General features: G+C 38.6%; 2 protein-coding genes across 9 annotated transcripts in view; both read right to left on the reverse strand.

Annotated features, from left to right (window-relative positions):
• Positions 1-906: 906 nt before the first annotated feature.
• LOC131689845 (zinc finger protein 90 homolog) lies at positions 907-3,207 on the reverse strand. Its single transcript, XM_058975171.1, has 4 exons — positions 2,960-3,207; positions 2,345-2,906; positions 2,139-2,284; positions 907-2,073 (listed from the first exon to the last, which is right to left on the reverse strand). Exons 2-4 carry the CDS (start codon positions 2,867-2,869, stop codon positions 1,617-1,619), a joined length of 1,128 nt encoding a protein of 375 aa, XP_058831154.1. The 5' UTR covers positions 2,870-2,906; positions 2,960-3,207; the 3' UTR covers positions 907-1,616.
• A 2,731-nt stretch (positions 3,208-5,938) lies between these two features.
• LOC131692838 (CTTNBP2 N-terminal-like protein) overlaps positions 5,939-18,381 on the reverse strand; it is a 36,643-nt gene continuing 24,200 nt past the window's right edge. For 7 of the 8 annotated variants that reach the window (XM_058980152.1, XM_058980157.1, XM_058980158.1 and 4 more), the window contains one exon: positions 5,939-16,991. In XM_058980152.1, the coding sequence (XP_058836135.1) occupies positions 16,269-16,991 (723 nt within the window). In that variant the 3' untranslated portion in view covers positions 5,939-16,268. The remainder of the gene's footprint in view (positions 16,992-18,381) is intronic. The other variant, XM_058980159.1, reaches the window with a different exon arrangement.

Below are 18,381 nucleotides of genomic sequence, written 5' to 3' on the forward strand. Positions count from 1 at the left end.
CCCGGTCCTTGTCTCTCTGAACGAAAGGCTTGGACAGATTCAACTTTTTGGCCACATCCCTGACCGAAGCATTGGGATTCCGCTTAAACGCTTTCACTACGCGCTTGTGATCATGATCACTAATAGAACTCCATTCTGACCGGATTTCTCCTTCCGTTCGATGCTCAGAGTTGTGTAGTAACGTTTAATCACACGACTCACTCGGTGACTGCACGATTCCGAGTTGCTTTTCGATGTTCCGATGACAGTTGAGGATTTTCCAGGTGCTTGCGCAAAATCAATTCGCGACGTTGCTTTTCGGGTGAAGCCTTTTTTGTCCAATTTTCGAAAAACTGACAGCCTTTCAAGTACAATAGGTTTGTTTCAATACACGGATTCACATAGTCATTTCATATTGTCATAGGAAAAGCAAAGTCACTACTTCTGCTATTCGCTTCCGTAGAATCGAAAGAAGAAGAGGGGTTGTCTTTATTGTTTTGCTTTGTATGTATTTAGTGACGAATCGTTCATTGAATGGATATGAGAATTTGAGGCCCTGGTCGAAACTAACATTTTATATCAACTACGAAATAACAAATACTAATCTAGTATCTCCAAACGAACCAGCACAATAAATGCCGATAAAGACGGAACAAGAAACATAAAAACTTTCGACTTCGAATATCATGAAATTTGTACCGATCAAGGTATGGGCGTGAACGATAACAGGAAAGAAGCCAAATGGGTAGACTCCCAAGTTGTGGTGGACAACAGCTAAATGCTTCATCATCAAGAAAAAGGATTTCAACACGCGGTAGCAAACTGCACCCGCAAGACCTTCCTGTCCGCAGTAACTTCGTGCTATTCTTTTATTTTTACATGAAAGCTCCGCGGCTCAGTTATGCTAACGCATTGAGTCGTGCCAAATATAACAAAAATAAATATAAGAATCTATGTTAGGCGGTTGGGGTCCGCAACAACCCAGGGTGATTTTGAAGGGGTCCTGGTACGAAAAAGGTTGAGAACCGCTAGTTTAAACAATACACTCTAAACTACTTCTACCCACAATTTTCAAGATAAGAATACCCATGGGTTGTTTTCTACAGTATTTTTTCCGTGAGGCAATTTGAATTCTGATGCGTTCAATACTAGGCGGCACGATAGAAAATGTAGAATGCAAAACGGGGTACCAACAAAAACACACGTGCTAAAGAAAATCATCATCGAGGAATTTAGATGTCAGAATACAGATTGTAGACCACAAATTAACTATGAAAATGTACAGAAATTTGTTTATAAGCAGTACGCTAACTCATCGGTGTAGAATCCTCCGTAGGTTCCTGCTGATCGTGTTGGGAGTCGCTTTTAGTTTCGTCTCGCTTGTCCGTTCGTTCTCGGTAACTGTTCAAAGTAAACTGTTCGTCTCAGATCAAGCTCCCTCAATTCTGTACATTATCCCGCTCTATTGAATGTTCTCTCTCACTCAATTTCTCTTTATAATTCTCATGAGGCATAGGACACTTCACTTTATTGCAACGATTCATATGTTTATTAATACCGACTCTACAGTCAGTAACAGAATGTTTGCATCTATTCAAGGAATAGTTTGTACCATATTCATTTATTCCCGTTGTTTTCTAGAATTGATAACTGTCACCTTCCCACGAAAGCGAATAACTTTCGCCACTACCTAATTCGTTCAGCTGATCTGTATAGCTCTGTACCGCGTACGGAAGATGTTCGTTCGTTGAGGTTTGTTCAGCAAAGCTTCCTTCCTGTTGAACAGGTACATCATAGAAATGAGCTATTCGCTGTGCTCCATCCGTTTGCTGACTGTCAGTTGATTGATCAATGTTGATAAAAATGCTACCATCATTCGTATCAGTCAGCATATGTTCATCATTTCTGTGCTGATCTAAAGCTCGTTGACATTCGAACTGAATGTTACAAACATTACACGCATAAGCGGTATTTCGCTGATGTACTTTCGAATGCGCTTGCAAACTATCAGCCCTGCGAAAACGTTTTGTGCAAATAGTGCACTGATGAGGACGTTCATTGCTATGTATCAACATATGATTTTGAAGAACTTGTCTGCAATCAATTGAGAAATGATGTTGATTTGAGTTTATAACCCACCTTTACCATTCAATACGTACTTGGCCAAAAACGCCTTGTTACAGATCGAGCATTGGTATCGTCTCTCATTTCGGTGGGCAGTGAGATGTTTCTTAAGTACGATTAAGTGCCCGTAAGTTTTACCACAAATATGACATCTGTAATTACGGGATTTAGTATGAGTGACCTAAAATAAAACCAAAATTTGATAAGTATGTTACGCTATTAAAATACGCTTGAATCGAACCTTATGCGTCAGCAGCGACTTTCGATGTGCAAATGAGCTTGGACATTCGGAGCATTTATACGGTTTAAGCCCTTTGTGGATATTCTCGTGCACATTTCGATCGCTTTTATGCGTAAACTTTTTGCTACAAAAGCTACATGGGAATTGTTTCTCACCGCTGTGAATGAACATGTGAGATTTTGCATCTTTTACCATTTTGCCACAAACAGGACACGGCGAGAGATGACTGCTGTCATGCCTTGTAGAACTATTACGGTCACTCTCATCAGCTAGCGGCAAATCACTTTCGACGAAATGGGCTTTATCGTAACTGACTTTGCGGTCCTGTTTTGCCTCTCGGTTCAGCTGGTCAGAATTTCCGGTGCTCCTTTGCAGAGGATTCACGACCACTGGCGGTGAATCCGATTGCCATTTGGTTGTTTTGAGTCGTGGATCGAATTTGAAATATTTGAATTGAACTGTGTACTTGCCGCGAAACGGATATCCACTGCCGAGCACGTTGTAGGCTGACTTCGCGTACTCCATTTGTTCACATTTAAAAGATTAGGGTTGTATTCTGGTGCTAGGAAGGAAAAAAAATTCAACGAAAAGTTGACAACATAACCAGTGGCTTACGTCAATTTTAATGTGCGACTCGCTGTCACGACTTGTGAGTGTAGTTAGCTCAATTGAGTAGCGAGTATATTTCACGCGTTTTTTGAAAAGGGCCAATAAGCATACTGTCAAAATTCACTTTGAAGGGAAATTCCGGACAAACCATTAATCGCAGATTATAAGTCACCCGAATAGAAATGTACAGTAACAAAACCATGATTTTCACTGTGACAGTACAGTAACTTTGCAATAATTTACAGTAAGTTTTAGTGTTAGGCAACAATACAAAAACAATAAACTTTAACGTTTTTACAGTAAATTTCAATGTAAAATAGACTTTTACAGTGAAAAAGGGGGGTGGTTGTGTATCTTAACATTAAAAAAATCAATTTTTCTACATGCAATTTTTTTCGAAAACAGTAAAATTTAATGTGAATGCACTGTATCAGTGTTTTGCTGAGCAGTGAAATTCATTGTTACATGTAATTTTATTGTAAATCTATTGTGAGAACTTGGCATCGAACAATGTTGAAACAGTAATTACTATAATATTTATTGTTTTATGATTGTTTGTAGGGTAAATGCTATTGTAAAATTCTATCCGGGCATAGCAGAAGACGACAGAGAAAACTTTTCTCTTTCATAAAATGTTAACATCCATTCTCGGCGAGTTACGGTTTGTCCGGAATTTTCCCTCAAAGTGAATTTTGACAGCATGCTTATTGGCCGTTTACAAAAAACACGCGAGATTTGCACTCTAAATCACAATAACTTAAAGTGAATGAATATTAATGTGGTTTTCGTTTGAGGCGAAACTGAGTCAGTTCCTAACCCCAACTGCTGTCAAAATGTATGAACTGACAGCGGTTGGGGTTAGAACCTGACTCAGTTTCAGGTTCAAGCGAAATCGCCATAAATTTCATTATGTAGGGTTACCAAATCGACTGAAACAAATTAAGGACATCCCAGTCAAATCCATCCAGAATTTGAGCCTGCATCAGTTGTCATTTGAGCTATAATTCTGCCAAAAGTCAGTCGGAATTCCGGCACATATTCGAGGTGTTCAACTGGGATGTTGAATTCCGATCGCGACAAGTTGGAATTGTGTAGTGCCAACGCCGAACGAAAATAACCACTTTGGCCAATCCTCTTCATAAGCTATCTAACAAATTTTGGTTACACGCAGAAATTTATTTATGCATCAATAGCATACTTTTCTATCTGCCTCTCGTTTCTTCTGCTGTAAATTTTATGCATTGGACATATTCGGTCTATCCACTCATTGATTGCTTACTAGAAGTATATGCATTAACATGCATAAAAATCACAGTAGAAGAAAAGAGACGGCAATAGAAAGTATGCTAACTATGCATATTTTTGTTTCTCAGTGTATGATTGAGTAAAAAAAACTTTTGGTTGCGATGAGGCACGGAAAGTATGGCATTGGCAAAAAAGCGGTGGAAGAAAGTGAAATTCACAATTGAAAAATTACATTCTCTTGGAATAAACTTGATCTTAATAATTTAGTACAGGGTTGTTTTCATCTGACAAAAAAATGAATTAATCGAGCTTTGATTCGTGAATTTTTACTGTCACTCAAGGAACATTTTTTTGCTTTAATAACCACAAACCGTTCAGTTGAACTTCAACTTAGTAAAATGTAAAGTTTGCCTTCTTTTCATAAAAGTACACTCAAGTTTTTTTTACGCGGTTTTTTTTGCGCGGTATTTTTTTGCGCGGTATTTTTTTACGCGGTTTTTTTTACGCGGATTTTGAAATTTACGCGGTTTTCATTTACGCGGATTTTGAAATTTACGCGGTTTTCATTTACGCGGTTTTTGAAATTTACACGGTTTTCATTTACGCGGTTTTTGAAATTTACGCGGTTTTCATTTACGCGGATTTTGGAATTTACGCGGTATCCATCAATGAGGTTCCCTTTATCGCGGATTCTTAAATTTAAGTGGTCTTCATTTACGCGGATTTTGAAATTTACGCGGTTTTCATTTCCGCGGATTTTGAAATTTACGCGGTTTTCATTTACGCGGATTTTGAAATTTACGCGGTTTTCATTTACGCGGATTTTGAAATTTACGCGGTTTTCATTTACGCGGTTTTCATTTACGCGGCTCGTATCCCCCGCGTAAAAAAAACCTGAGTGTATTGTTTTTTCAGCTGTGATTTTTATGCATTCAAGACCGAAAACGTCCAATGCATAAAAAATATAATAAAAATAAACGAGTGGCAAACAGAAAAATGATGTGATATGTGCTATAAATCAAATTTCTATGTGGCATACTATTATAATTTCATTAGTTTTCACATGATATCTATGCGTGACAGATAATTTTTATGTGCTACTACAAATTGCAAAAAAAATATGTGTGAAATCAATCACCCTTATTCTGCATTACGACGGATCGCTTTTTCGAACGAATGTGATTTATATTCTCAATAACGACAGCAGAAGCAAACAGGAGTCAGATTCGATCGAACCACATTCGTTCAAAAATCAATCCGTCGTAATGCAGAATAAGGCTGATTATAATCAATATAAAGAATTTTCTCAGTGTAAATTTTCGACTGTTATTGTTATGAAATGAAAGAGTTTGTATATACCGCACAAGGAAATAAAAATTTATCAAAATTCAGTACAGATTTAGACAATCTGTGCATTCTAATTGGTGAAAATACACCAGCCAAGAACGGCCATTGTTTTGCTGGCTAAAAGAAACAAATATGATTAGTCACTATGAAACGACGATAGAGGGTTTTTTTTGCTTTTTTTATTTGGTCCATTTGACAGGTATATCCCGGAATCCAAACAACGATGGTCCTACCACTGATGCCAGCGACAATCCGAATCTAGTGTTGTGTATCTACTTTTATGTACAACAAATCGCGACAAACATATGATTACGGCATAAAAGCCAGCTGTAAAAGCTCTCTGAAGAAAAATTCTGGACTAGGCAGGATTTCGGACACATTAAAAAGGCTGCATTATTTAAATATATATTTTTTACAAGTCTCTAGTTAGGTATCAGTTTCAAATACTACCAGGGAACAGATTTGCTTGTCAGCTTGTTTTTGTTTTCAACATAACTTGCTCGTATTTATTAATTAGTTCAGTAGTTTATTTTACATATGTTTGTACATATGAGTTCGTTTTTCTATATTGTATAATATTGGATACTCATATAAATAATATTTCTATAGTAGCTTCAATCATTTCAACTCTACAGATTTGGACTTGGGCTTATTATGTGATTATACTGTTTATTTACGAAGGTTTCTCACAGATCAGCCAGACACCTTCATTTCAAACACACACTTCTACTAGTTTTTTGGTGCTAACTCTATTTCGCTTTAAATCCCAAGAAACTAAATTGGTTAAAATAACTAGCTTAAAATATAACATTTTGCCAGGAAGCAGTTAATGGCGGCTAAACATAAGTCAACCGCTCACTGAGGAAATGCATCGCATAATACTATCGAGCTTAACCTGCGGCTTTGTAGCAAATCTAGGTCAAGGCAAGACAATTGAAGATCCGATTTAAAGTTATCTTTTGATTCGTTGAAATTTTCCGGTCACTACGGTTGACTAAGAATAGTAAAAACTAAAGTACAAAATACAAATACAATACAAAAAGCTGTACAAAACGCAGTTCACTTCTCATGCACAAAATTTCTGTCTCCCAAAAGTAGAAACGAGGATAAATGTTCTTAACTGGGACTTGGAATATTGGTTGTGTTTCAACATTAACTTCGACTCACACTTCAATTTTGCACAACCTTTTGCAGCAAAAAAGGTGTACTTGAATAAACGATGTAGTTCACTAAAAGCGTAAAAAACAGATGTATAAGCACAAACTTTGCCAAAAAACCTGTGTAAACATTTAAATGAATATACGAGTGTTCAAGTTTACTGGTCGATCACAGCGCCGGCTAATGACAAGTTACTACTTGCTGATAGCAATTCAAAACGACAGTTTTTTACACATTGAAAAATTTTGCCTGTGTGCCAGTTCCCAGTATAAAATGCTTGTGTAAACATTTCAACGAATAGCAAATTCAGTCTATTTTCAATTTTTGCGGTAGTCAGACCTACAATCGAGCCAAGTGAACAACAGGTCTCTCGATCTAGTGTGCATTGTCTCGAGAACAAAGCGAACATTGGATTATTCTTGTCATCATGAGTGAAGTTGGCGAAAAAGCTATACTTCTACCCAACGCAGCGTTTGTTGACTTTAAATTTTGTTCAATATGACCGAGTTTTTGTGAAATGGAATACCTTCTGAAGGTGAAAATACAGCTTAAGCTTCCGGATGTCGCGTACCTTCAGGAACATATAATGCAGTACATCTCAACTGATTGTCAACTCATCTATGGCAAACCAACCCAATACATAATTTTCAATATCAATACCTGAACAACAAACGGTGACCAAATTTGTGGCAGCTGTTCAGACCATAATAACAACCTCAAAAGAAGCATCCTGCACCCCAAAATCAACTGTAAGCATCATCGACAAGGAAGGTAATAACAATGACGACGGGTTTACACTGGTCAATCGTAAATGCAAGAGTGAGTTAAATGACGCAATACACGAGCGGATAAATTTTTCGCCCCCACGAAAGAAGGTCTCCATTCGCAATAAAAAGTTGCGCATACGAGATCCAACGGATAAATGTTATTTGTTGGAATTTTTATTTTTTACATATAGCAAATATATAAAAGGTCCACGGCTCCGTTAAGCTACCGCTATGAGCCGCGTCAAAAAAAAACCATTTAAACACTATCGCCGCCATTCCAATATTTGGCTATGGCGATCGTTTCCCATTGACCGTTGAATAAACCGTTAGTTGTTACACAGATGCGAGATCTACAACATGTACATCGATATATTCGAATCTTTTAAGTTATTCAAGTAAATTGTATTAGCTACGATAGTTAACATAAAAAGGAAAACTTTTAATCAGTTCTCGGCAAACATATGATTAGGGCGCATAAGCCAACTGTCAAAATTCATTTTGAGTGGAAATTTCGGACAAACCGTTAATCTCCAATCACAGATGTTGGTCGTAAACAAAAGAGAAGTTTTCTCTTTCATTTACTGCTGTGAGCAGTGTTCGTCCAATAACGGTTTATCTGGAATTTCCCTTTAAAGGCATATACGCACTAATTATGTTTGTCAAGAGTTTAATAATTCAAGCCCTTATCTATCCGCAGAAATCTGTCACCTTTACCAGAAAAAAAAATCGTTAAATCTGTACCACTGGGGGAGACTACAAATGAACAAGCCAGAAATTTCAACTATCAACAGAGGAAAATGCCCAGAACCAAATAAAATTAAGTACTACCCAGTTATACCCATTCCGGAACCGGTTCGGATTTCTGAATGAAGTTAGAATGGATTCCAACTCAAATGCAACAACCGATTCTGACTCAATCGGTTTCGGGATCTATTGTTGCATTTGAGCTGGAATACATTTAGGATTCCGAATGGTTTCATCAGGTAAGAGTGGAGTGTTCTGCGAGCTTTAGTACGAATAAAATTGTCTATGGTAAACCGATTGATAACAGTTGCTAGTTTTTGACGTATTAACTTGGCGTAAAATTACACATGGCAACTATTTGAAAAAATGTTCAAAAATAAAACAGAGTATCTTCGCTAATTTTTATTGTATTGGTAATATTTCGTGTATCGCGGTAATGTGAAACTTCTTACATTGTGGCCTTTTCTTACAAACTACATCCATTCTATGTTTTGGAAGCTTAGTAAGTAATCTGTTACTTTCATATCATTTGATTATCTGGTGATGATTCGAAATTAAATTTAAAGAAATGAATTGAAAATTGCTATTCGCAGGTAGCCACATATTAACACTGGATGTACTTAAAAATAGTAGCGTAGGGTAATTCCGGGAGAGATGTCGCTCTATTTCCACTGAAGACACTAGAATAACAAGTTCAGTTTGGTATTCCAATTCAGCTATAGAAGCTTATAGAGTACTTGACAATCTGTAACTGTATTAGTGTACTCAACGGTTTGTTTTCCTCCACCTGTCATAGATGGAGGAAAACAAATCGAAAATAACTTTTCGTTCGGATTATTTTTATGATGGAATATTACCGACCGGAATTGTACGTCCCTCGAATAAGTTTTACAGCGATATAGAGCATTTCAACACCATTATAAATACTCAAATGTTTAAATTAGCTGACAGTTTTATATATGACAGCTGGAGGAAAACAAACCCCCAAGTAGTGTGAGTGAAATCATTTGCATAGAACTCTATAGCTGAATTCGAATTCCAAACGGAACATGTCGTCTCTTTGTTATTCTAGTGTTTACACTACATTTCCCGACAAACAAATGATTAGGGCGTAAAAGCCGACTGTTAAAACTCACGTTATGTGCCTTTTTTAAAGCTAATTTTCGTTGTGAAGCTGGGCGGTAGCTGGTAAATGTTTAGTTGGTTAAGATGAATTAAATCTTTGAAAATGGTGTTTACGATCATGTCGTCTTCGCTAGAGCAATAGTGTTAATTGTAGTACATTGCAGATGAATTCTCCTAGATAATTTTCATTTCACATGACTTTCTGTAGCGTGCAGTCTGGTTACAGAACTGGCAGGTGAGCGTCTGTCTAGGCTATGTGCATAGCTTTCTTTGAATGTAACTAATACCTGGAGATGATTTGCCTTCGAAAGTCAAGTAAGAAGAAAAAGATTGGTTCAACACGCATTCTCACTACACCGTTGAAAATGCCAGGGAAAAAGCTTCCAACGATCACTCATAACGGATTCCACTTCTCCGTATTTCGACATGAATCATTTAATATAGTCTGAACTAATGCGTGGTGCCAAATAGTGTTGGCGAATTTCAGCCGCATCGTTGTCCATATACACGGGGATCTCGGTTTTAGCTAACTATTAGTGTATAGCGAGATTACACTACATGGGTGAATGGAGTAGATACAGAACACTAGATTAGGATTGTCGCTGGTGTTCCCATTGTTTTCGCCTCGGAACATGATTGTTTTGCTTCCGGTATATATCTGGCAAAGTATCGAAAGTCTCTCTAGTAAAAGTCTTTGGTCCGCGCTTTTGGTACACACAGAAAAATATGGGCTGCTTTTAACCACAAACCGTTTAGTTGAACTTCAAATTGAGTTTGCCTATTTTTCATTTCAGTCTCGTTTATTCTGCTGTGATTTTTATGCATTCAAGACCGAAAACGTCCAATGCATAAAAATTGCAACAGAATAAACGAGAGGCAAACAGAAAAATGATGTAATATCTGCTATGTAACAAATTTCTATGTGGCATACTATTATAAATTCATTATTTTCCCATGATATCTATGCGCTACAGGTAATTTTTATCTGCTACTACAAATTGCAAAAAATTATGTGTGAAATCAATATATTCAATATAACGAATTTTCTCGGTGTAAATTTTCGACTGTTATTGTTATGAAATGAAAGAGTTTGTATATACCGCACAAGGAAATGAAAATTTATCAAAATTCAGTACAAGCTTAGACAATTTGTGCATTCTAATTAGTGCAAACACATTGGCCAAGAATGGCCATTGTTTTGCTGGCTAATAGAAACAAAAATGATTAGTTGCTATGAAACGACGATAGAGGATTATTTTTTTGCTTTTTTATTTGGCCCATTTGACAGGTATACCCCGGAATCAAAACAATGATGTTCCTACCACTGATGCCAGCGACAATCCTAATCTAGTGTTCTGTATCTACTGTGAATGGTGTACTGATTCGATGATTGTTGGTCGAACGTGGAATTTGTGTTGATGCTTTGTTTTTTGTTGTATGGCCTGGGTCGTTGAACATGTTTGCTGATTATTGTTCATGGGTAATTCTTGTTTTCCATCTGAGTGTAAACTACCCAAGTAACCAATAAGCATTAAAAGGTAGCCTAATATCTGCTTTAGATCCACATATAAAGCTGTATTAAAAGCCATGAAGCCCTAAATACTCACATAAGGCTAGTATTATGCCAGAAAAGGCGAAATATAGGGCTATTACTGTGCAGAGATTGACAGTTCGTTTCTGCAGTACTAATGCTATTATATAGCACCAGCGCAAATGTCAAATTTGAAAGCCTTATATTGTCATTGCCCGCCATGGTTTTACAACCATTTCCCATGTTTCCTTTCAGTATGATGAGCAAAAAGGAAAAAATTTAAAATAAAATTATCTGTTTAAAACCGTAATTCACTCTCTTCTAATGCATTGTAATGAAATCCTTGATGGATTTTCGTTCTCACATGATATGAATGTTTTACGAAAGTAAGTCTCGAGCTGAGGTACCTTGCCTAGTCCTTCACGGTAAGTGCGTTGCGTTTGCTTCCAGGACTATATTGCATATGTTCGATTGAAATGAAATATGCCGAATATTAACGAATATTGAATAACGAATAAACCCACAGAATCACAATAGCATTATATCAGCTTTTCATTTGCTCTATAATGGCACTAAATGTACATGTAAAGCTTACATGCTTTAAAGATGCTTGAAGCATGTACGCGTTATATCAGTTATATATACGCATCTAGCGCAAGCGATAATGCTATATGTCGGCTGTGCAGTTATGCATTATTGATGCTAATATAGAGCTTTATTGCGTTGTTAATGCTGTAATGGAGTTTCAATGCAACATTAGTGCAAATGCATAGCCAATATAGTGCAATGGCTTAATGCTTATGCCCAAGTAACCATAAGCATTAAGCCATTGCACTATACGAGCAGAAATCTGACGTATTTCTATTGTGAATACGTCAAATTTCATATTCTTGACCACACTCTAATTAGAGTGCTCTAGTCTTAACGGCTACCTGATAAGGATTTAAATCGTTTTAAATGCTATTTAAAGGTCGATTTTGGCGAAATATACGGCTACTCTACTGCTATTCCATGAAAATGCTTTTTACTGACGTTGTGCATTCAGAATGCTGATTACTGATGAGAAGCTTCTCAACAGTTTTTTGAAAGCTGATTAACAACAGATATGCATAAAGAATGCAAATATACTGCTAGAAGCATCCGAAATGCAAATTATATGCTATTTTACTGCATACACTAATGCTTGTTGGCATGGAAGCATGAAACACAGTACGAGAGCCTAACACGAGCTGAGCGGCCGCTTTGAACGAACCAAAAGCAATAAGCACTGACACCGCTCGTGCTAGGTAACCTGCGTGCTCGAGCTGTAGGATTCGAATAGCTAGCATAACGAGTTAGCACGATAAGCTAGCACCATGAGCCAGCTCGGTAAGCTGGCACGAGCAAGCTCGGTGAGCTAGCTCAGTGAGCTAGCACGAGTTAACTCAATGAGCTGGCACGGTAAGCTTGCCCGATGAGCTAGAACGGTGCAGTAGTGTAAGCTATGGAACAGTGTTCCGAAATTTCAAAATCAATTACCTATTTCTGCTAGTAATTACCAAAACCGACATTCAGATTCAACGCCTCCCTCATTCATTTACTTTCCCACTGACTGAAATTTCATGCATATTCGAATGCTTGAGTGCAGAGGAAATATAAATTCATTCACCAACCAAAGCATTCAATTGTTATTATGTCGACAGGTTGAAGGCAGAAGTTAGCATCTTCTACATTTTCGAGCATAAGTGAACTGCGTAATCTATATCTGGGGCACTTTTGATCGATAATCCCACTCAGAGCCAGCATAGAAATAAAATTCACTTTGCTTCTGAAACTGAACATGTCCGTACCTGAAAGCGTTGCGTCGGGAGAAGGAATGACGATGGAAACGAATCAAAAATTTCATTCATCGCAGCGGGCATGAAGTGAATTTCGGTTTCTTTCAAGTTCATGCAGCGATGTCATTTTTTTTTAAGCTCTGCTATGGAACGAAAGAATAGGACAAAGCAAGAACTATGCGTTGGTGAATGTGCGACAGGTTGCTGAAAAAATGATGCAGGCATCATTTTTCACACTAACGCGTTGTTTTTTTTTTATTCTGCTTTGCTATAGCTGAGTTATAGCTCCGTGCAGCGTGCTAGCGAGGGCTTTCGCTCTTCGGTGCTCGTGCTACTTGCTAACTCTAGCTCATCGGAAACCAGCGCAAGTACTAGCTCAATGAATTTAACGCTGACACATTATGAGTCAGTGCACAGCAATGGGACACGGAGCAGCACCGTTCTTGTGCATGCCTGCTTGTTGGTTACCTGGGCCGGGATTTTCAGTACTGATATTCAGTGAATAGTGCTGTTGTGTTTACCATTTAAATGCCAGAATAGATTTTTATTCAGCTAAATTTTGTGTATAAGAACACAAGACCTAGAATTTTTAGTGTTTCGGATTCCTCAGTAACGAACACCTACATAAGGCTAGTTAGATAAGTCCAAACCAGCACCAAAATAGCGCAGTTAAACACATAAACGTCACACGTACTACATGAACGATACACAACTGGCTGGTACCGAGTGATGACTCGTAAGTAAGCACAGAAGTTCTGCCGATGAGGAAGATGGTGTAAGAGTTTGCATAGTACCAGGCGTTTGGTTCTCATATCAATAAAAGACGGTTTCGGTTCGCATGCCTCGTCAGCAAACTCGGTACCAGTAAGTTGTTTAGCGTTCACGACATAAGTTACTGATGAGGAGAATCCGTGTGTGTAAGTGGGTGGTGCGCCAACAGCGATCTACTCGTCGCTGCCGAAGGATGCCTTACACGCAACCGTAAAATAACCTACAGAATAAGTTCTTTTAACTTAAATTTAGGTACTTTTGAACTGTGCGTCGCTTTCGCACTTATTAGTGTTGTCAAAAACAAAACGAGAGATTCAATTCAGTCGAGGTCTTCCGTGCAGTAAAGTACTTTTAAGTTGTTTGGGGTATACTCAAAATAAGGTAAATTCAACTTAAAGTTAAGTAAATTAAACTCAAGGTTGAGTTATTATTTTTGCCGTAGTTAAATGGAAACTAGTTTCAACACGGTTTACCTAATTTTACCTTACTGCACGATACCAGTATTCCCAGTGTATCGTTGAAAGTGGCATAACTTTGCACAAAAAGCTCATAATCTGGTCGTAGTGAAATGCGAAAGCGGAACAGAAGCCGAAATGGTAAGTATAGGGAAGAAGTGATTTGTACTGCAATCTATATAAATAATAATGTGTCAGCGTCTGCTTTTATAAGAGCTGTTGCACAGAAAGAAGCCCTCTTTCGCTCACCCGAAAGGACTTTATACACGAGACATGGACAGGTGCGACATCTCATTCTCGTACTCCCGGAATTACTCTACCTAATAAAAATCTGACCGACTAACCTCATGGGATAATTCAAAAATGCTGTTTAATAACTTAGCTGATAATTGAAAATAATAGATTTGTTTCCATTTCCTATTTCATTCGTCCTAATATCCTTACATATGCATACTTAAATGAATCACAGCTGACCTACTAAGGTGATTGAATATCAACTTTCTTAACTATAATTACATTCCGTACGCACACTACACTGGTGAACGTGTGTCTGAATCTGGGCTGTATTCCTCTCTCTCTTAAACACCTGCTCAGATCACGCTTAGCCGCTTCAATTGCATTGTTATTTCATATAAAACTTTAAACGACAGAATTGCGGGTTTATCCTACAAGCATTTCACATGTTCAGAACGCATTGACAGCAAACACAACAGTTCGAAAACAATTCTGACGGCTGACGGAGCATGGTGATCAACACTAGCTTGCGTAGGTCCTATACGGACTTAGGTTATCAACAATTCAATCAATCGGAATAGTGCTATTGCTTAAATCGGTTCGTAAACCTCCACAAAAGGAAAAGTTTTCACATTTACATTGTTCGTACTTTTTTTTTATTTTTACCTTAAGCGTATAAGCATATATTCATGTGTTCGATTAATAATAACAGCTGTTTCATAGTATTGTTTGATTTCTGGTTAATTATTCATCACTTTCATAAACACCATGATTTTCTCTTCTATTTAGCAAATAGCAACAATGTTTTACTCTGTTTTTCGTATGACTACTTGTGACTGTTTCACGAAACGAAAAGCGCGACTTGGGGAGGTGAAGTGCATGTAGCTTACATAAAATGCTTGATTTGACTGTTTTTTTCAAATGACAAAAACATCCTTTAACTACCGTGAAACAAGAACTGATGGTTTTTGAAATGATGAAAATGCATGGAATGGAATAATGATGGTGCCCCTGACTCGCCATTCACACTCGACACACTCTGCGATGTTCCATTAGGCGGCAGCAGTCAGTTTCAACAGTCCCGAACCCTCACGAAAGGTTCACACAAGAGCGGAAACGTTGCAACGCAACGAGAATGAACCGCTTGCTTTCGCTTGCGAAATATGACTGTGCGACCCCGGTGCACAAATACACAAACACATCGAAAGCAGGTTCTACCAATGATGAAGATATTGCTTACAACTGCGAACAAAATTGTTGTCTACATCCGTTTCAACAGCATGTCGGTTAAATTTTGATTCGTGGCCGAAAAATGTCAATTAATAACAATAGCTGAATACTTGGAAATGTTATAGGGAGTGTTACGAAGATTTCGCTAAGTAAAAAAACAGAAAACGAGCAAAAAATATTTACTAGTTTGCCACTTCTCTAGGTTACTAAAATATAAAGCCAGCACCAAACGCAGCTACAGTGGTGGCAAAATTTAACAGAAATCTAGAAGCGTTGAAGAAGCACTGAAAAAGAAACGAAACAACGGAATGGAAAACTTATTCTCAGGAATACGGTTGCGTCACTCGAGGTGTGGTTTGAAATGGACTGAAATTGCGAGGGTGCAACCAAAGTTTGTAACGGTGATTTCGAAGAAAATTTGTGTGATGATGTTTGTATGTGTGCTATTCCAATGGACGAATATAGTTTTCTATACATTGCAAACATACACGCTTCTACAAAAAAAAAACTTCTTCACACTTCAGATACCTACATTCGAATGAATAATTTTGTCCAATTCACGAAAAAAAACTTATGATTACAAAATCGGTTGTAAAAATTGTTTTTCTTAATTACAACTAATATTGAAGATAAAACCAAAATACATATTATTACAGTTTAAAACCACAATTTAGGAAGCTAACTTTGCAGCCAACAACACTCTGGACACTTGGGAACCTCAAAAAAACCCTACCTTTTTGGGGATAGAAGCGCGTGTGTTGCATCGTATGTGTTGCATGAATGTGAGTGAGATTGATGGTATATGTTTCATCTTGCAGTATTCATTCGCTAACTGGTAGTGGTGAAGATCGTGATGGGCGTGGCGCTAGCGAGGAGCAAATAATAGTGGATTTACACTATCCCACCTTCGCAACCGATGTTTGTCAGTATTTCTGCTGCGGTTGAAACGAATGCAGATGCGTTTGACGCCGCAGAATTTTGTGATGCTGTTGCGGCGGCGGCGGCTGAGACGGCGACAGCCTTTGAAGCTGCAGCGGCGGTGGCGGCGGCAGCTGCTGCTGAGGCGGAGAAGTTGGTTGCTGCTGCTGCTGTTGTTGCTCCAGCAGTGGCATTGTTGGCAACTGTTGAAGATGCGATAAAATTATTTGTGGGCGGTACCGTTCCACTGACAGTGTTGAGCCCGGGGGGCGCGACGAAAGTACTGCTAGCACTATTGGTGGAGGATGAAGATGAGGATGATGATGGTGATGATGATAGTGGCGAAGACACGGACGATGGCGATGGTATCGATGCACCGATGTTGCTACTACAATTGGCTAAATTGTTACTAATGTTGTTGCTGCTGATGCTGCTGCTGTGATTGCTATTGTTCAGAAATGGTATGCGAGATGATACGGCGGCAGCGGCCACGGCTGCCGCAGCCGATGTCGCCGAAAGTTTCGGTGGAATCTGCGGTTTGTTAGGTGGAATCGGAGGCGGCACGCCACGTCCTCCTACCGGTGGAATTATTGTCTTCTTAAGGGCTGCTACTGATCCTCCCATGCCTGTGGAGGGGAATCCGATGCCAGCCGGACTTCCAGCTGGCGACGTGGATGCTTTTCTGACGGTTGCCATCTATCGGTGCCGACGTCCGTTTCAATTTACAGTTGATGGAAGAGACAAGAGATTTGCGGTGTCGAGGTTTATAATGAAATAAATGGAATGATTTTTTTGCTTTTTGTTGAGTTCAAGAGCGTTTTATTCTCGTTTTAGAGGTTAGGCTTAATTTACGCTACAGTCCTCATATTAGGAGACCTTTTTCTAGAGGAGCCAGTTCGTTTTTAGATTGTCAATTGTTAGTTTTGTTTTTAATTGCGAGTTTTGTTTCGGATCGGTAATTTTTAGATTTTGTGTGTTTTTGAGAAAGGTAATTGGAATAAAACAGAAAAAGCAAAATTAGCTATCGCTAGGCCGGTGGATTTTAACAACAATCGGAAAAGCGTTTATTAAAGAGTGGGAAAAACCTACTACACTTGGGATGACACTAATGATGGATACTGGATATGGATGAAAAAAATTAATTCGATCAGTTGTAACCTATGTGATTGACAGCAGAAAAACGGATGCTACTTTCTCACGCTGCAAGCCTGACAAATCGTTCGAAAAGATAACCCATAAAAATTACGGTTGGAAGTTATGCGGCGATCGAATATTGTATAACAAACTTGTATCGCTGATAAAACGTCTCTGCACTAGAAAGTAAGCATGGAATATCGGGCATCGAAATTCGACGCTTTGTCTGGGGGTTTGCTTTGTGTCTTCTTCTCAAGCCCACATTCCTCAGTCATTTGTTCGCGCGTGAGGATTAAACAAGAGTCAGCTGTATAAGCTGGAACGGTTCGTCGTTTAAAACCAGTTTAAAGAAAAGTGGTTTTTATCTTTCTTAACACATTGATTGCATTCTAACGTCTACGTGGGCGCTGACCCTGTGTATTAAACATTTTCGATGGTTCCCTCTCCAGATGGTCAAATTGAATCGGGTTAAACTCCAAAGGCTCCTCCCTCATCCGGTCCAAACGCTACCCAGAACTCTTAACTGGTCCAGTTGTGGTCTTCTTTGCCCAAGACTAAATCGTTAAATCTGCGTCAGATTTCTAAAGACCTAACAGAACGGTTCTCGGCTGTGGCCGCTCGGACAAGATAAGGGTTTCGCTAGCTAACTTAAAGCAGGCAAACGCTATTGCTTGCTATGAGCATTTTACGAGGGATTATAATGTGCATATTCCAGCGGTAAGGGTAGAGACGGAAGGCGTAGTCAACGATGAGAGTTTGACATGTGAGGATCTGCTGCAGTACAGGGTTGGCTGTTATACAGACCGCTTACTTCAGCCGGTGAAAATACTTGAGTTCGAGCGTTTACACTCAGTAGTAGTTGCGGAGGATGGTTCAAAAATATACCACCAATCAGAGTCTTATCGGGCAACCTTTGTTGGTACCGCTTTACCTAATTACATCCTCTTGCACA

Source organism: Topomyia yanbarensis, chromosome 3, assembly GCF_030247195.1.
Source record: "Topomyia yanbarensis strain Yona2022 chromosome 3, ASM3024719v1, whole genome shotgun sequence".
In the NCBI taxonomy this organism is placed as follows: Eukaryota; Metazoa; Arthropoda; class Insecta; order Diptera; family Culicidae; genus Topomyia; species Topomyia yanbarensis.